Raw genomic sequence first — 20,409 nt, 5'->3', positions numbered from 1 at the left:
TTTGTTTTAAGATATAGAATCTGTAGCGCTGAGTAGAAATACATTTTTCCCCAAATGAGTTGTTGGGTTAGTTCTCAGGTTCAACAAACCATCTTGAATTAGTGCCAATATTACTTGTTTAAACTGTTCATTTTGCTTTCTTCCTGTTTCTTCATTTGCAGCACTGGATTGTGGACCAATGAGTTCCATTTAGTCTGGAGAAGCTGACATGTGATGAAGCACACTTCAGTCGTTTCTTTAGATTGTTTGATTCGTGCTACACTGAAGGTGAAGCTCTGCATAAAAGAAGTTCCAAGCTCTATTATACCAACTTGTTCCTTTCATTTGTGTTTACATCATCACTACCAAGGAGCTTTGCTGCTTTTAGGATATTGAAGAGAAGAGTGTTCTCTCCTAAATCAAGTTAATATGAAAGAGCTGCTGGAATGCCTGGAACAGGGACTTACATTATTACTGCCGCAAGGTTTCAATGGGTACAACAGCACTGAAAAGATCTATTTGTAGGATCATCAAATGCAACATTTTCCTCTTCAACTTTAAGAGATAAAGTTTCATTCAATGACACATTTCATCTTCGAAAAAATCTGAAAAGGCCAATTTTCTGCATGTTGAGAGGAACCGGAATCCTTTGTAATTTGCTTCAAAAACATGGAAATGTTTACATTTTATTTTTCAAGAATTATCAGTTTTTGTTATTTCAACTCGTTCAGTTATTTCCTACTACTTCCTTCAGCTTACTCAAGATGAATCACATCCTTTCATAGTCTGAATATTACAGTAATTACAAAATACTAGTCAAGTTGGACCATTGATTAACAATTTTCAGCTACTGGGGTTAGGATTAAGTTCACAAGGAAGTGGTTCCAGCATTGCGAATCGTGTTCCCTCTAATTTTTTCCAAATGTGGGTAGAATAAATTTTGTTGTGTGCACCAGGGCATGTGCTGATGTGCACCACCACGAGAAACACATGCTGGCCAGGTATGCGCATTCTGTTAATCAGCTGCGGGGCACCTGAATTTCTCCTTGGCGGCTGCCCAAGCACTCGCCTTACAGGGAACGTTGATTGTGAACACTGGAAGAGTAAAATGGAATCTACAGATTTGTATGATCAGGTAACTAAATTATCACATGCCTCATTTGCATTCAGAATTGTCTAGACTTGAGCAAATCAAGCTCCGGAATAGTTCTCACTTCCACACATGCTCTTCCGTGCAATCTCCAATTACAGCTGACTTCATCCACCAGACACCTTTAATCATCAATGACTGTTCATTAATCATTATCTTCTAAGTTTCTAGAGAGTTCTGGACCATTCTTAACTGTCCTATCTCCAGATCTGAAGAAGTGGGTCCACCCCAGGAAAGCTCATCACCTAATAAATTATTTTGTTAGTCTTTAAAATGCTACAGGACTGCTTGTTTGTTCAATAGCCCTAATGGAACTAAGCAACATAAACAAGAGTCTGTTTTTAATCACTTCCCTGTTTGATTTTTTTAAGATAAAGTTCATTCAGAAATTGAAACTAAAACTTAATGTTTCTATTAACAAAAAAATTGCAAATATAAATTACATTCACATAAATACTTTTAATAAAAAAAAAAAAAAACTCCCCTCCATCCCCAAACAAAAGACAAAAACCTCCAAGGCCAGAAAATGCTACGGAGATAAAGATTTTCTGAATGAAAATAAACCAAGCCAACAAAATCAGCTGTGTTCTTCCAGAGCCTGCTTCGGATTCAAAGGATTATAAAATACAAAGTGAAATAAAACTTCTTATGCAATGGTAGTGATAATGAAAACACAGCCGGTTGGGAGATAGAAGTCTAGCAGACTTCCCTACAGGGCTCATAGCTGTTAAAACCAATATCAGTTTATGTTAGAAAGAAAACAAAAGATTGGATCTAAGCAGCAGAGCTCTTTCCTCTTTCAAATGGACCTCAACACAGACCCTAAATTTGCACATATCCCTTTGCACATATCCCTTTGCATGGTCCTGCCAACCAGCTGAACGTCTGACTGTTCATTATGTACATACAAATCCCATTTTCATGCACAAAATTTGCACATATCCCTTTGCACATATCCCTTTGCACATATCCCTTTGCATGGTCCTGCCAACCAGCTGAACGCCTGACTGTTCATTATGTACATACAAATCCCATTTTCATGCACAAATTACTAGGTCCATAAAACCATATTCAAACTGAGAGATCATTTTGAATATTTGCCAATTGGAGTGCTGCAAACCTCATGTCATCATAAACCAGGATGGCAAAAGAATAGATTAGTTTTAGATATACAGGTTGAATCTCTCTAGTCCAACTTCCTCGGGACCTGACTGGTGCTGAATGAGAGAATCTGCCAGACTACAAGAGGTCAATATTATCTAGCAGAATTACCAACACTTCCACTGCTTACTGGCTCTTAGAAGACATATAGGAGAAAATTACAGCTACACTGCAAAGAACACTGAATATCCGGACTGGTGGCTGTAAACAAGCTTTATGGGACCACGAGAAATTTGGCCACACCCATGATAAGTGGTCTTCTGGCTAACTAAAGTCACACTGGATTACGGATGCTGATGAACGAGAGTGTGCTGGACTAGAGAGATTCAACCTGATCACACATTCTAGAGGGCCACATAAAGCAACAAGTACGAAATTCAGCCAATTCTAACTCAGCTGACTTGACTGGATTTGCACAAGGGCTACATTTTTCCCCCAACAACTTTAAGGGGAATGTGTGTGGGGAGCAAGAGTTTTTATTTATTTCTATCTTCAAAAACCACTGACATTTTATTTTTCTGATATTGTAGCTATATTTTATTTATACTATTTTAAAGAAGTTATGTTTAAAAGCAAATTTCTTAATTTCCACGGCAGGCATAAGTTATGCAGCTATTAAAAGTGAATGAGTTCTTTGATCCAAAAAAACCAAAAGAGCCCATAATTAGAAGTGTGCATAGTACAAGACTTTCATTTTTCAAATTCCATCCTTTTTAATGCCTGTGATTAGTTTTTTAAAATATGAATTGGTGATCTCAGTACTGTTTTCTTCTCTGCCTTCCTCTAACCATTTTCTGATAAAAGATGCCTGATCGTTTGTCAATCTCCAGTCATCACTGCTAGCCACACATCCGTCACTAAATCACAACGGCTATGTCTAGACAAGAGGCTTTTCCTGGGAAAAATGGGCTTTATTTGGAAAAAAAACGTGGAGCGTCTACACATAAAATGCGCTTTGTCGACAGTTTGTTGACAAAACTCAGCACATCCATCGGTAGTGTTATACCTCTCCCTGTTCAGGTACAACGCCTCTCTCAACAGTGTTCTGTCAACAAAACGGCTGTGTAGACGCTCCGATTCACCAGGCAGCCCTGCTTGCAGAACTTCCTGTTAGCCATTCTGTCGAGAGAGGGGCAGGCAGTCTGGCAGCACTGTCAACAGAGCACATTGCCCTTCCAATCTGCTTTTCTGCGTAGATGCAATCTGTCAACAGAAATTCTGCTGGGAAATCTGTTCTGACAGTGACTTCTGTCAACAGAGGAGTCTCATGTAGATGTAGCCAAAGACTCTGACAGCTCTAAAAATATTCTTGAAAGTAAACATTCAGTAGCGGGCTACTAAGACATTCATAGCTAAGTGTGCTAAGACCAAGCCATAAGATGATCTTGAAGGCAATGGCTACAGGGCAGGCTGCTATTGCCAGTGTGCTATTCTGATTCCAGTCCCTACCTTGTACATGGGGTAACAGAACATTCAAAATAGCCCCTTATATTCTGAACTTCAGTGCTGCTTGGATGAAACCAAGTTTGGAATATATTATATGCTCAAATTGCATAAATTATTTTAAAAACTCACAGTGTAGCCATAGCCTAAGTCTGTAGAGATAAAGAAAGCGCTGCTTTTTTGCACAAAGTAGCATTACTTTGGTAAGCAAACCTACAGGGCCTGATTTCAAATGATCAAGCCTGAGAGTTACACATCCACCGCATATGAAACTGAACATTACTGCACACGCAAATGAGGTCTTTGCATTTGTAAACTGACCATTAGGTGTTTAAGTGGAGATTTGCACATGAAATACCTAAATCTGGATGCACACTCGCGCTAAATTAGCAGCTTTTCATAGCCAGAAATTATTTTTCCAACATGTCCTAAGCATTTTCAATTGCCTCCCTCCCCTCCCTACAAACAACAACATAAAGCTTAGACCAAAAAAGTCATTTTCAATAAAAAAAAAATATTCAGTTTTAGGTATCCTGTTTTTTGAAGAAAACAATCAGGAAAATTTCTACTCAAATGAAAATTTTCTGCAGAAAGACATTTTTCATTTAAAATATGTGGCTAGAGTAAATGCAATACAAGTTTGAATGGAGCCCAAATAATGTGATCTTTTCAAAACTAAGACCCTAATGTTATGCCTTTAAGGTTCTTCTGAAATCATAACCGATTTTTCTACCCCTCACATCTTCCAAAAATACTCTTATTCCCTTTCACAAAACTTTGAGCAACTTATCAGACATGCAACTTTTTAATGCAAGAAATAAAGGCTCAATAAATTCCATTAGTCTGACAATATGTATCTTTGCAAAGCACTGGGCTTCTAATACATCAAATCATTGCAAGTATACTGTACATAGCAACAGTGTGGAGGAGTAATCCTCTAGGAAGAATAAGTAGAAGGGAGTAAAGAGAGTTGGAGGGAAATTAAGGCTGCACAGTTCCTGAAGCTTCATTTCCATAGTATCACATCTTTTGACATGCACAGTTAGTAATAATGGGTTTTCTACTCATGACAAACATAAAACTGGTAGAACTTCTTTGACTTCAGAAGACTTGGGACTAATAGTTGAAAGACTTACAAATAGCATCATGTGGCTTTGGTTCTCTGAAGAGACAGCAAGGTCTGGGATCTGTGCATAAGGTTGGGAGTCAGCAGCTCTCAAGTTTTAATACCAGCTGTGCCACTGGCTCACTGTGTGACCTTGGACAGGTCACTTCATCCACAACTGATGGATTCTGGAGGAGTTGCAGGCCCTTAGCCCTGCTGAAAATCAGACCTCCTTTACTTCCAAGCCTGGCTTTAGGCACTCACATTTCAAAAAACTGGCACTTAGCTGTCTGCCTCAGTCTCCCCAATTGTAAAATGGACATACCCACCTAACTTGGATATTGTGTGGATTAATTAGTTTAATATCTCTACATTTCTTTGCCCATAAAACTGCTAAGTATCATCATTTCCACTATAAATTCTTCAAATGTTACATTAGAGTCTTCTTTCCTCTATTTACTCCTCTTTAAAGAAAACAAAGACAAACATGTCCTTATCTTCAGAAAGAAAAGGAATCTCTAAGTCTATCACTTACTAGCACATTAGGCTCTTTGGCAGAATGTTGGTTTCAACAGAAGTGCAGGGGATAACTACAGGCTATTATTCCTGAAACTCACTCCATTGTCTGGTTAAATGTAGCGTGGCCTTCATTGCCAGTGAATAAGCTAGAGCTAGTTTTACTCCTAATACTGATTTATCTCTGCAGTCAGTTCTTGTCAGAGTGAAGTGAAGATCACCAGATGCCTGGCAGACACCTATTTTCCATGGGTCAGACCTTCCTGACTACAAAACTTATTTTCTAATTTGATTAGAGCAACAAAGACAAAAGAAAACCACATAGCAGTGGATCCATGCAGAATCTGTTTTAAAGGCTGTTCTTCATTAGTGATGGTGACAATTGTTTCCATTTTGAGAAGTGGTACATTTTTAAAATCAAATGTAAATAATTGCAACTCTCTTTTAAGTTTCTCACTACAGATAGTATTGAACATCAAAAAGAAATTCAGTCAACAAGAAAACTTGGATTTTTATACCTCTCACTTCTGAGGATCCATCTTGCTTTATAAACTCTTCTCCTGCAAGCTCATATTCAGCTCTGCATGGGCACAGAGCCTTACCCATGAACGCACAGGACCACGGCCTTGCTGAAGGACTACAGCTTTGGGGAGGGGCGGGGTGTGAAACTGAGCAATGAACGTTAACATGCAACAACTCCACCTAATAGCTTAGGATTTGGGCCTGATCCAGCTCCTACAGGGAGTCTTTTCATTGAGTTCTGTGGAAACCAGATCAGGCCCTCATTTGGACAGGTGGAATGAAATTACTCAAGTCTGGCTAGATTGAGTAACAGAGTTAATGCCTCTGCTCTTGCACAGAGAGCCAAGGGATCTGAGAGACGCTGAACAGCCCCTGTTCTCACCACGGACTGTGGTTGCTGAGTGCCTCAGACAAGGGACTGGGCACCCTTTATTAGCCATAACTATAACTAAAGCCCTGCAAAGGTGCAGATATCTACTTATATTTACAGGTAGCCGCATTCATGAATGTGGGTGTGGATATTCATGTCCCATTTTTGCAGATGCAAATACAAATTTTGTATCCATGCAGGGTGCTAATTATAAGTGGTAAATACCTCAGTTTTGCACCTCATCCAAAATCTGGCACTTGTAACAGCTCAGTGCACATATAATACCATGCTGAAGTACTGGTCAGCAATGAATTAAAAGGAAAAGCACCACTAGAGCCCCAGTGCCAACTTCCAACAGTGGTTCCCTTGTGGTCAGTCATCCAAAAATTCACCTGAGCCAGTCCTACTTAGATCACTCTAAAGTTTTCAGCCATTCCACATGGGGCTGTATTTGACATGGCATGGCTGCTACTTGTTTTAAAGTCCAGTTTTTACTATGGGTACTAGAGGTTTTCAGTTACTTCAAGGTCAACACACGCCAAGAGAAGCAGCACAATGCACAATTATAGGACAAAAAAACCCACAAACCTTTACATGAATCATCCTCAATGGGCTGTTTGAACGCTGTTATATCACTGAAAGTGCAAAGAAATAAAACCACTTTATCCTGCTCATTTCGAATTGGAGCAATTTTCACAAAGAACCAGACTGGTGTCCCTGGAAAAAAAAAATGTCAAAAAGTTGGTCAATAGCAGGCAGCACACTGAATGTGGCATGTTTGACGTTCAGACTTTAAAAGAAGCCACTTGTGAATATTACTTTTTTGCAAACACCCCAAATGAAAATCAACAGAGCAACTACCAGGATGGCTGTAGCTGCAACTCTACTTCCGATTTGTTGTATGATCTTGGCCAAGTCACTCATCATCTTTGTGCCTGGGATTTCCTAGAAACAAAATAGTTACAATATTTTACCCCCATTTATAAAGTGCTTTGAGAGCCATGGATGAAAACATTCCAAACGAAAAGGTTCAATCCCCGAGACCAGTCGAGTTGTTCTCAATGCAGAGGACCTGGCTAAAGGTGACTACATGGTGCCTTGACACCTCACATCCTATCCTGGGGTTGGTAGGAGCGCCAGTTTGGCTCTACATTAGGCCTACCTAGAAGAGTCCCAGACAGCCATTTGGACAGCTCGGGAGCACCAAAATACAGCCTTGATCCAGCCACACCTCCAACGCCGGGAGCTGGGAGGATGGTGGCATAGAAGTAGCTTTGCTAGCTCTGTGCTACCTGAGTCATCTGTGCAAAGGAAATGGCCACTAAGGCCATCTCAAAGTCTGCTCGTTCTGACAATGCTCATGCTTCGCCCACTATAAAGTGGGAGTAACACCAGTCATGCCACTGGAGTTCCACTAGTGTGCACGTGATCAGCGCCACAGATTGTGAATAAGAGTAAGCAACTCTTCAATATAGCTTTGCTTTTGTAATTACCTAACTGTGTTAAGCGCTAAAGACAGCTCTGATTGGAGTCAGTATCACAGTAGGGCTATCACACAGACAGAAGTGAGACCAGGTTCTCTGCCAGCATGCCTCCACTATGACACAGACAGACCATCCGTAGAGGGGAAAAGATTATTCAGTCCCCAGGTTCATTTAATCCCAGGTATTTCTGCTGAAGCTGCCAAGATGATGTCTATTGTAGTGATGGGATCCCTGTCCACTAGCACCACACTGACATCAACAGACTCATTTCACGTAAACCACAGCTGTCTGGTGTTACAGACTTTGGGATGTTAGCAACCTGAAGGCTCAAAACAGAGCCACTATGTGCCCATGCAGTACATCGCCTCCTCTATGAAATTGCAGCCTTTTTCCCCCAGAATCACAGCTCTTCTAAAAGGAAGAGAACTTCTCCCAACTGTTATGATGAACACCTCAAGAGAGCAAACCAAGTGTAATCCATACAGAGATGTCCACATGAACCTGTGGAGCACCTGGAACCTTAGCTCTGAAAGGTGTGAGCTACCCCAGTCATCTCACTGACGAGTTAACCAAGACGGGTAACTGAGAAGTCACTACTTACTCTGCCCTGCAGGTAAGAATGCAAATGGAGGATTCACAGATCCGTACAACTCACTGTCAGCGAGGTCCCATGTTGATGCCACAAGTGGGTGGTGCTTAGGAGATACTACTATTTATTTTTTCCCCTCAGTCAAGCAGGACCTCAGCCCAATGACCCAAACACAGCCCATAGACATAGGTAAGCCAACCTCAGGAAGCGAAATTTAGGACACAAGTGGAGATTAAAGAGCTACACAATTACTTTTTGACCATCTGCACAAGGTATAGCAAGCAGCATCTTATTTCTGCACCTGGCATGGGTAGCTTGAAAGAGTACCATCCCTTCCCCACCATTACCCTCTTTCAGTTCTTTTGATTCTAGCAACTTGGAGAGATGCAGATCACATTACTTATCATCTGAGCTATCCAGGATTTTTTCCACAGTACAAACTGTATTTACATGATAGTCCATAATTCACTCAGATTGTAGCAATAACTGTGGCTACTTATGGCTCTTGTTGCTGCCCCAGGAGCACAAGATGATCAGTAAGTTCACAGATTGCTTACTGAAATAGGCAACTGGCAATTTTCCAATGGTGCTAATGTACTTGGAGCTTGCTGCTCTCAATGCATCACCTATCCTCCTTCCAGCCTCTTCATGTAGCTGTCTTCCTGTGCCATTGAAGATAAGGGAAACTCAGAGGTGCATGGATAATTCTCATAGAAAAAACTCAACTTTTAGATATATCCTGCTATGCCTGGTTACTGCAAACAGCTTTATACATCGAATGAGCTTACAGACCATATGCATTGCAAGTCCTGTGAACTGCAGGGTAATTAAGGCAGGGTTCTCAAATCAAAAAGCAGGGTAAGCCAACAGATGGACTTTGAGTCACTGAAGGCCATGGTTGGGGAGGACTGGGGCACAGGAATTTTAAGGTTTCTGTTTTAAGAAAGGTGCTAAAATACCTGAGCAAGCCTTAGGCAAATAAACCTAGAGCAGTAACAAAAGAGTGACAACAATAAGAGTCCTAGTAAATATAATTAGCACGTTATTAACTAACCTGAAGAGTCTCATCTACTGGGAAGTCAGTACCTTTTGCAATGTTTTTTATTTCCATTGCACTCACATTTCTATACACTGATCTTCTGTTAGCCATAGCCCTATCTCTCCCAGTTTACCATTCAAGTGCATTCCTTCCTCCTTTCCACAGCTGTCCTTCTTCCTACTTACTTACACACATTGGCCCCCAACTGACCAAACACACACCCAGCTCTCCAAGACACACCTTCATCTGTTCCATCACGCCCCATGTCCATCTTCAGTCACTTGTGTTCCAGGCTCTCCTACACCTTTGAATGCTCAGGGTATGCCTACAGTGCAGCTGGAAGCAAGCCAATCTCTTCCCATAGCCAACAATCCCTAGCTTTTGCACTCGTGCTTCTGCCCTGCCAGAGGTGCCTCAAATTGTCTTGCTGAACTGCATGCTATTGCTATGGTCTAGGCTTTATTTTAAACCTTCCTAATATTTAGCTTGTGTTACACATCCACATTCACGTCCATTTGTCATTTCTAAAACATCTAGGCATTCAGATAATGTATACAAGCTGTAGAAAAGTGTGGGTTCTCCCCAGAAAACACAGGGAATTTACCCTCCTACTCAGGTTTAAATAGTGGTTTCTTGTCTGATATGTGCTGCTTTTGCCTACAGAGGAACAAGGTACTGAAGAGCTGATTTTTACAGCACAAAATGAACGAGCCAAAGAAATTTTCCTGATTGTGGAGCTATACCCAACCCATCAAGAAGGTTCTGACTTGGACACCCTCAATTTCATGTCTGTCCTTTCAATGACAAAATGCCAAAAAGTAACTACAATGGTGGGTCTCATAAGAGGAATCATTGAGACAGTGTGATCTCTAAGGGCTTTATAGATCATTACCATATACTTGAACTGGATCTGGCCGTGAACTGGAAGCAAACATAGCCAGTAACATTCCTCCTCATGACCTAGCTTCCCAAATTATGCACCAGCTGCTGTTTCTTTCTAAATGTTTTATTGAGAGCCAGGTGGAGTTTCTAGCTCTCTGTATCTAGGCCAGCAGCAGCAGGAAACAGCCAAATCTTCTTGGTCATTGGCCAGAAATGGAAAAAGATGCCTTTGTTGACTGGTATTGTGTAGATATCCTTTAGAGTACCACGAGGTGAGGATGCCAAGCTCATGGGCCTTCATAAGGCAAAACATGCTAACAGTTGTAAAGGCAGTCTAGGTAACCCTTACTCCAGTTCTGACACTCTGGCTACGTCTACACTAGCCCCAAACTTCGAAATGGCCATGCAAATGGCCATTTCGAAGTTTACTAATGAAGCGCTGAAATGCATATTCAGCGCTTCATTAGCATGCAGGCGGCTGCGGCGTTTCTAAATTGACGTGGCTTGCCGCCATGCGGCTCGTCCCGACGGGGCTCCTTTTCGAAAGGACGCCGCCTACTTTGAAGTCCCCTTATTCCCAAGAGCAGATAGCAGATCTGGCGATCAGAAGAAGGGCTTTTGAAAACGGGGGGGAGGGTCCTTTTGGAAGGTCCTGTCTCCACGGGTGGTGCGCGATTCGAAGAGCCACACTTTTGAATCGCTGCGGCCACCATTATGCTAATGAGGCACTGTATATTCATTGCAGTGCCTCATTAGCATCTTTCGAAACCACTCATTAACATGCCCCTTTTGAAAGGAAGGGGCACGTGTAGACCCAGCCAAAGAGGTCTTAACTCTGTTAGATCCTCTGGATGCTGACATTCTGCAGAAGTGAGGCAGGAGCTCTCAAGTTCTGTCAGTACCTTAGCTCTTCAAGTGTCTTTCATCATGTTCTTGTAAGCCTGTGTATTGTTTCTGGGAAGTCTGAGTTTACAAATTACCTTCAAAGGGCCAGCTTCCCCCCTCAGATCCACCAGTGCTCCTCGGTTGGTCTTCCCCAGTGTGACTAAGAGGAAGATAGTCTCTGCACACCTGATCATTTTAACTCCTTGCATTTCATTCATAGATTTCCTGCAGTTACAGTTCTATAAAGCAGTATCTTAAATAACCACTATATGGTTCCACATACACATGCTGCAAAATTAAAAACCCATACAAGTCTATGAATTCCTCTCCAAACATTAAAGTTCAGTGAAGAGTAGTAATCCTGCATACTTTGAGAAAAAGTACTAACATATATTCACATGAAGGCAAAATACACACTCGCTGTCTTTAGGATACATCATAGAATGCAAGAGGCTAAATCATTATTGTGAAACAGCGCAAGCTCACAGTCTTACTGTGCTAGCACAATGATCGTATGAACTTGCCTACAATGGTCTTTTTTTTTTTTTTAAGTGCTGATAAGTAAATATTGACACTGCTTTTGAGTGCTTTTGCTTTATAGTCACTGCCTCTGAGATTGTGGTGCCAATAGCATACACCAGCTCTGGTTAAATTATTAAATGACTTCTATCTATTGACTATATGCCTGCTCCCGCTCCCATTTGTAAAAAAATCAATGGTTTAGGACCAGGACATAAATCTCCGCAAAACCAGAGTAGTAATCCCACCTCTGCTCACATTCACAAAGCCATTGTGTATGGATTGCATGCCAACATGCTAATTAGTCCCCAATAGACACTTGTGATCCATCTGAAAATGCTGTTTTGTATTCTTTGTTTCCAGTTCATAAATTATATTTAAAAGCAACTAAGAATAAATTAGAAATAAGTTACGCTTTTCAAACAAAACTGTTTAATAGCCTTTTCTAAATTTTCTTTCATTTTTGGAAAATATTCTGTCTATTCAGTAAGAAAAAGAGAGCTATTTATTTTTCCTTTCCAGACCATATTTCAGTGGCTAAATGGGAAAAAAGGCAACAAAAAGAACAAAATCAGGTTTTTAAAAGGTAAGAAAAAGAGAAGACTACAAAACAAAATAAACATCCTGTGTTCAAAGCCAAAACTTTGTTGTGAAAAGGTTGGGGGGGATAGGAACCCTGTCCTTTACAAAACCCACTGAAAGAAAACCCTTTTGAAAGTTTCTCTGTTTTTCATAAAATATTCACCATTGTTTGATCAGCTCTACATCAATATCTATCTCACATTATTATTCCAAATAGGCAACTGCTGTATTTACACCACACCACTATGTGATCACAAATGGAGGCTAGATGTGCAGGTGAGAAAGGGTTGTGGTCTCTGTAATAATGAATGAGGGAGCAAGATAGCCACAAAGCAATCTTTCTTTTAAGAGGCAACCCAGATTGTGAAAAAGATTTGAGATCTTCTGCCTTATGTTATATCTTGGTTCTAGTGATGTATATGTTCTCTCTCAAGGTCTGTGCCTCAATAGATCAAAAATCTTTAAATATGAATAAAGGTTGAAAAATGTACAATTTTGTAATCTTGCCTATATTACATCCTAAAAAGCAATACAAAATAAGATCGGCTGCCTTTTATGTCTAAAAAGTGGGATCTTTCATTAGGTTACCTTGCGACCCTTCAAACACATAACTTCTTTTTGGATCAGAAATTACTGATGTAAATAGCTGAAATCATGACATTTACAATTTTTAAAATTCTGCAGCCATGAAACTGACCAGAATGGACAGTGATGGGGCCTGCTTATTACCCTTCACTGGCCTACATGAAGTGATTGATTTTCTCAGACGGCTACATCACAGTTGGCACTAGATTTCAGGAGACCAAGGACCATCCACACAGAGCAGCTGGATTACTCTTCCACAAAGGGCTGGTTCCTGTTGCTACGGTGGATGTGCATTGGCAAGACATAGTAGGGGAAGTTACATTGCAGCAGCCTTTACTGTATTTGTTCGGTGAATAAAGGAGATGACTTCCTCCCCATTGAATGCTACAATCAAATACCTGGGCTAACTAAAAATAATAAAATAATTTTTTTAAATTGGGTATTTGGGATAGAGTTGAGCTGGTGAATTCCAAGTTGGAACCTCTATAGATTTGTGTTTAGAGTGGTCAGATTGGATCAGTGGGGTTTTGTCATCATCATGGGAAAGTTCATACCGTTTTAGCTATACAATTCTAATGTTGACACCCTAAATGTTCTTCTGGAAGCTGAAGTAGTTGTAAAATTATAGGTGTAAACAAGTGAAGGCCTCAATCCTGCAATGTGGGAAGACCCTTGAGCCCTTGACATGGCTGGGACACTGTGCAGGTGAAAGAGTTTGCCCTTGTGGATCAGTCTGCAGATATTAATCTTATTAAGACTGTAGTTCCCAGGCTGGCAAACTGGCAGCTTTCATAAGAATTAAAAATCCCTCCCCCTCACCAACACTCCCCTATCCCTTTAGAAAATAAAACTTACTGTTCTTTTTGTACATCAAGATTTCAAAGGAGTTCATTTCGTAGTTCTCAAATGTTTGCCGGACCTTGTCAATTGTGTCTTTGTCTGTCAGCTCCCCATACATAAAACTGCAAACAAAACAAGGAATTCAAGTAAGACGCCAGAGAGTTGAACAAAGCCATTTGCTTACAGTGTGAAACAGGGCCAAAAACTGCCCTTGTTTGAGTATGTCCTATTAGTTCCCCTGCAAAGCATAGCTGACAGATGTATTTTAGGGAAATTAAAGAGAAAAATGGAATTAACAGATTATTTTTTCTCAAGCAACAACACAATAGTACAAGTTGTTTAATAGAAAATAAATCTGCACTCAAATACCTGCAGGTACTGCTTTTTTGCATAACTTCTGCTCTGTGATATCCTGATAGCTTGCAAAATCCATCATTGCTGTATACAATGGGCCAATCCACTATCTGGGCATTACCCAAGACAAAATTAGTATCTGTTTGAAAGAACACATCATCAGTTAGACAGTTCAGGGGCACCATTCCTATATATATTTATTTGTTTGGGATGCAATACTGCTTACATACTATTCCTACTGGAGTCAAAAGGATTATTTGTGAATTACAGTCACCTTACTAACACAAAGCCTGAATGACTGGACTTTATTCAAGTAAAATTAGACAGTGTAAGGTGATGAATCCTATCCCCAATCCAGGTGTAACATATGGGATTACAATACTGCTCTTCTTCTCCTCTACAACCCCGCAATTCAGCCCCATCCACTGGATTAACAGCCACGACCTCTGTGCAACATATATGTGGCATGTGTTCTGAATCTGAATTCAGTGGCCCATCCTATTGCCTGTATCCTTTGCTGTGGTCAGTGTGGACCTATCCGAGACTGAATAAAACATCCTTTTCCGTGGCGAACAGGGCCCAGAGCCTTACCAGCAGATGGAACATGGCCTTCAAGGCCTTTTGCTGTCCATCCATGCCAGGGTGAATTTCACCCAGCACAGAGACAGTGAGGATTCAAGCCTTCATGCTTACTAGGTCTCTGGACACTGCTTTACCATTCAAATAATTCACAACGGACTGCTGTGAATACAGCCAGATTCACCACAGTGTTGGGCCTTGCACAGTCAGCTACATCTGCACAAAGTGAGATCAAAAACACTATTCTCTACATGAGTGAGTGGAGCAATCATGTCAGTACTGAATTTTTGCAGATATCAATGATGACACAAGGAGACAGTGAAGGGAGAATGAGACCCACGGTTTTTGCAAAGAGTAGCTGGATACCCATGTGAATTTAAACACACAATGAAAAGGGTTACCTGTAAGTTCTCCATATTTGTATTTAAAGCACTCTCTGGCCAATAACATATACATGGCTGTCATCAAGGATTCCCAAAAGTGAAAGACTTAACACAATTTAACTATCAGTTGTGGAAGAGGAGGTTTCTTTTTCCCCTTTTCAGTATTTTGTAGCAAGCATAAAATTGTTCAAATAAAAACCACTTATTTGTCCTATTTTCCTTGACCAATTCTACTTGCAACAGAAGTATCCTTATACGAACATGAGTGTGAAATATGCTGGTAATATATATGCAGAACATTTTAATTGCTTTGTTTCCCATAGCCATTTTAAATACCTGTTTTTTTCTTAGTCAAAGCAGCTTGTTCCACAAGCAATACATGTACTTTACCCCTTACTATGAGTCATGCTGAATCAAAGTACTTTTGAGCATTTTTTTTTAAACTGTGAATACTGCATCTTATCAGGATACATTTATTAAAAATTCATGAGGAAACATAAGAAGCAGCAGTGCAATATGCAAATATGAATTTCAGGTTATGTTCTGTCCCAACATCGATGATTTTGATGACTTTGCCCAGTCAAACTAAAATGAGTATCATTTCCCCTTTCCAAAAAGGACATTCTATTCTCAGGGCTGTGTACAGGGCTCCTATTAGTTTATAGGGTGGCTCTCCCCATGCATCTGAGCACAAAACTGGACTCCAGATAAATTCTATAACTAGAGGACCTGACTTTTTCTCTATCTTAAGTATTTGCGTGCTCACCCCACCCCACTACCACCATTATTGTCACATGAGTGCTTCAAACTCACAATGCTCATTTTGCAGATGGGGAGCTAAGTGACTTGCTCAAGGTCATTCAGGAAGACAGTGGTGCACTGGGAAATGAACCTGTTGGACTAAGTACTAGGTCAGCACCAGAACCACTGGATGATCCTTCCTTTCCTCAGCCAGTTCTTTTGTCCCACTCCATTTGCATTCACCAGGCAAGAGATCTGTCAGTGAAGAGCCCACACAAAGCCTGCACATCACAGAAACCCCAGAGTACCCAACCGTGGGGCTGTGGACATGCAATGAGCACTTGGAGGCCCGCATGCATGAGGAAGGTCAGCTGTGCACTGGCTGAAGATATGGGGTGCAGGAGGAGAGCTAAAAGCAGACTGCACGCAGAGTTACTCAATATTTGCCCATGTCAATGCAGTGTGAAGAAAGCATGGTGCAGGCAGCAACAGGGGACAGCAGCACCCCAGCATCCTGCCCATTCAATTGAGAGAGGGGTTCTGTCTGACCAAACTCTTTCGTCTTCCCATACACAGGCCATGAGCAAATAGATTTCATCCTCACAGAAAGGAATGGAGCATCACAGAAAAAGTTACTCACCTCGTGCAGTAATGATGTTTTTTCAAGACGTGCGCCTCTCTGGGTGCTCCATTCTAGATGTCAGTGCATTCTCATGCATTATTTCCTAGCAGTGCCTTCCCTCACTGCACATGCATACTGATCATCTCATGGTGCTACTGGCTTCCACTTCTCATGCGTGACACAGCCCCCTCTGTTCCTTTTCTACCTCAGAAGTCAGTAGGTGAACTGCAAAGTAGAGGGGAGGAGGGTGGATAGTGGAGCACCCACAGGGACACATCCTGAAGACCCGTCAGTACTGCATGAAGTGAGGAACTTCTCTGAGTGCTGTCCCAGTAGGTGGTCTAGTCTAGGTATCTGTGGAGCACTATCCTCTGCACAGACAGCAGACTTTGGTATCATGACCAAGACATGGAAGAGAAAACAGCAAGACTGACAGTAGAAATGGGGCTGCTTGTGGTAGCATAATGGTTTGCAAAGGTGCGTTTAGGTGACCAAGTTGCAGCTCTGCATATATCTGTTAATGAGACATCTTAAAGAATGTCATCAAAGATGCCACAGCTCAGATGGAATGCACTGTGACTGCCTGTGGGAGGTATTTATTGTTCTGTGTAGCAGGTGTATATTTGGGGGGATCCATTTAGAGAGTTCTTGGGAAGAGATTGCTGTGCCTTTTCATCATTCTGCTATGGAGGTAGTCTTGTGGATTTGCAGAAAGATTTAGTCCTTTTGAAGTACAAGACAATGGCCCATCTGACATTGAGCATGTGGAGGGATGCTTCATGAGCATCCTAATATAGACAAGGAAAAAATGCAGGTAAATGTATGGGCTCATTGATGTGGAAAGTGGAAGCTTCTTTTGGCAACAGATTCAGGTGTGGGTGTAATGGGATTCCATCATCTGTGCAGACAGTGTAAGGAGGGCTCACCATAAGGGTTTCCATTTCTCCCACCCATCTGGCTGCCATGATCACTACAGGAATGCCACCTTCATGGACATGTAGAGAAGGGAGCACAAGGCTAAGGGTTTGAGTGGAGTTCTTGCAAGGATCTTTAGGACGTGTTTAAAAGGTCCCAAGGTGGCATAGGGTTCCACGCTTTGGGACACATTTTTGGATACCCAGAAAAAAATGCTTGGAGAGTGGGAGTGAAGAGATGGATGAGCCATCTATCAGTTCATGTAAGACTGTGACAGTCACTAGGTGAACTTTAAGGGAACCCAGGGATAGGCTTGATTCTGCGAGAGCTGAACATGTAGTCGAGTATTGTAGAGAGGGGCACTGTGGTAGGAGACAGTTGGTGTTGATGGCACCATAGGGAGAATCTTTTAGACTTATGCAAGTAAGCGTCTTATTATGGTAAAATAACTATTTAGTAATATTTGTTTTACTCTGTCAGAAAAGGTTTATTCTCCAAGTTGGAACCATGGAGCAGCTAAGCTTGGAGTCAGAGAGTCACTGGATTCAGGTAAACTATGAGGCCCTGGGGTTGTGATAGGAGATACAGTCGACAGGATGGTGTGTGTGGATCACACAATGTGAATCACTTAGGTAAGGAAACTAGGTCTATCTAGGCCATGTCAGTGTGATGAGGATAATGTATGCCTGGGCTGTGAAAAGCTTTTGTATGACTTGTGGGAGGAGAGGTATGTATAGGAAGGAACAGAGGAGTGTTGTGTTCCACGTAATTAAGAAAAACAACACCCAGTTACCCTGCTTTGAATCCCACTCTGGAACAGAATTGTCAACATTTGCAATTCTTTTGAGTTCCGAAGAGGTTGAGCTGAGTGTACCCCCATTTGTGGAATATCAACTCAAGCACAGTGGGATCGATCTCCCATTCATGTTGCTCTCAGAAGTGGTAGCTGAAGTTGTCGGCCACGGTATCTTGGGACCCTGGGAGATAGGATGCAGTTGGAATTATGTTTGGCAGATACAATTCCATAGTTTGAGGGCTTCCATGCACAGGGAATAAGACTTCATTCCCTCCCCACCCTCGCCACCATTTGATGTAGAACATGCATACACCATTGTCTCTGAGAATCCATATCGTTCTGTATTAATGATAGGAAGGGCTGGCATGTATTCTGCACTGCATAGCATTCTAGGAGGTTGGTGTGCAGCTGGGACTTTTGTGAGGACCATTTGCCTTGGATGGTTTGGTGATCTAGGTGAGTGTCCCAAGCCATAAAGGAGGCATTTGTGGTAATAACGCACCCCAGAAGATCCAGATGGAAGGTGATGCCCATCAGCAAGTTCCCAGGTTGTGTCCACCAGTGCAGAGAAGTGAATACATGAGATGGAAGCATGAATCTCTTGCTCAGGCTGTGACAGGCAGGTGTATATTCTGTAATGAGCCAACTCTGAAGGCAGCGCCTGTGAAATCCGGCATGTTTTGCCACATATGTCAGCTACAATATGTCCTAAGATTTAGAGGCAAGTTCTTGCCATAGCATAGGGGCTGTGTGTAACTGTAGTTAGGAGCAGTGCCTTTACAAAAACAAAACAAAACAAAAAGGAGGGTGCCAGTACTCAGCCTGGCAAGTACTGGCACCAGGAAAAACTAAAAAAAAGAAAAGCACTGGCTATGAGTATATCTAATCTATGCTGGGGAAGTACTCCTGTGGTTTGTGCGCGATCTAGGAGTTCTCCTGGGAACTCCTGTGTTTTTGCAACTTGTGTGTGTTGATCTGGAGGCCAAGGCATTGGAGGAGGCCCACAGTTGTGTGCAGAATTAGTCTCATGCTGTGTGGTGCCCTGGAGGTGGCTATTGTCGACATAGAGAAATATGACACCATGTCATCTAAGGTGTGCCACCACCACTGTGAGTGTCTTTGAGAAGACTCAGGAGGCAGTGGAAAGACCAAATGGTAGCACCTGATACTGGCAGTGTTGAAGACCTACCATTAACCTGAGGAAGCATCTGTGCGCAGGATGGATTGTGATATGGAAGCATGTGTCTTGAAGGTTGAGGCTCTGAAAACCAGTCACCCCTGTCCAGTTCTGGTATAACTGTAGTGAGGGTGACCTTCTTGAATCTGTGGCTGCATACAAATTTGTGTGCTTTCTGAAACCTGGAACCAGTCTCCAGCCTCTGGGGTTTTGTTGTTGTTGTTTTGGTTTTTTTTTTTTTTTTTTTTTTGAGAGAGACAAAATGTAGTTGGAGTAAAATCCCCTCCCATGGTATGGGGTTGGAACTGCCTCCACAACACCTGTATGAGGGAGGTGATATACTTCTAGTTGTAAGAGGTGCTTGTGAGAGGGGTCTCTGATGAGGGACAGGGAAGGAAGATAAAGGGGAATAGAGTAACCAGAATGCATGATCTCTAATACCCAGTGGTCTGAAGTCATATTGGCCCATGGGTTGTAAAATGGGTGGAAGCAATGGCCAAATACATGGCTGGGAGAGGTGGTTGTTTCTGATACTAGGGAGAGGTCATTCAGACCCTCAGCCAAATTTTCAAAACTGTAGTTGCAAAGTAGAGTACTGAGTTGTTTTAGCGTGCGCGTGTGATGTTCTGCACCTCTGGGAATGCCGTTTTACCCGTTGGTCAAAAGGGCATTAGTGCTGCCTGCTGAATGAAGTGTTGCGAGATCTCTGGTATGGTGTGTAGTGGTATCTCCTGTATGGTGGGGTATAGATGCCCAGGGCATGCATTGTGGCTGGGGAGTCTTTCATGGTATGCATAAAAACACATGAAGTTTTTCAAACAGATGTGTCCCATTGACGGGAAGGTCTTCCACCTTCATATGTAGTTCTTTAGGGATCCTGGAAGCCTGTGGTTGTGATGCTCTGTGTATGACAATCACTGCAGCAGTGGTTTGAGCTGCTATGTCTGCAATATACATGGTCACTTGGAGGCCAGTTCATGCTATTGTTTAGCCCTCTTGAATGATGGCTTGCAGTTATGGGTGTTTCTCTTTTAGCAGGCGGTCAAGCAGGCCCTGCAGTGTGCCGTAATTAAAATGGTCATAATTCACTAGGATCACTGAACAGTTGGCAATCTGGAATTGGAGGGTGGCCAATGAATATATTTTATGTTTGAACAGATCGCGACATTTGCAGTCTTTATTCTGGGAGGG

The 20,409-nt window shown here is 41.8% G+C and overlaps 1 protein-coding gene across 1 annotated transcript in view; it reads right to left on the bottom strand.

Annotated features, from left to right (window-relative positions):
• Window positions 1–20,409, bottom strand: part of KCNH1 (potassium voltage-gated channel subfamily H member 1) — a 290,356-nt gene that overhangs the window by 254,191 nt on the left and 15,756 nt on the right. The window contains exons 2-4 of the mRNA XM_074988513.1: window positions 14,021–14,144; window positions 13,667–13,773; window positions 6,835–6,963 (exon numbers count right to left, since the gene is read on the bottom strand). Coding sequence (XP_074844614.1) covers window positions 6,835–6,963; window positions 13,667–13,773; window positions 14,021–14,144 — 360 coding nt within the window. The remainder of the gene's footprint in view (window positions 1–6,834; window positions 6,964–13,666; window positions 13,774–14,020; window positions 14,145–20,409) is intronic.

This window comes from Carettochelys insculpta, chromosome 3, assembly GCF_033958435.1.
Source record: "Carettochelys insculpta isolate YL-2023 chromosome 3, ASM3395843v1, whole genome shotgun sequence".
In the NCBI taxonomy this organism is placed as follows: domain Eukaryota; kingdom Metazoa; phylum Chordata; order Testudines; family Carettochelyidae; genus Carettochelys; species Carettochelys insculpta.
The sequence above is the reverse complement of the archived record's forward strand: the minus strand, read 5'-3'. Positions and strand labels throughout refer to the sequence as shown.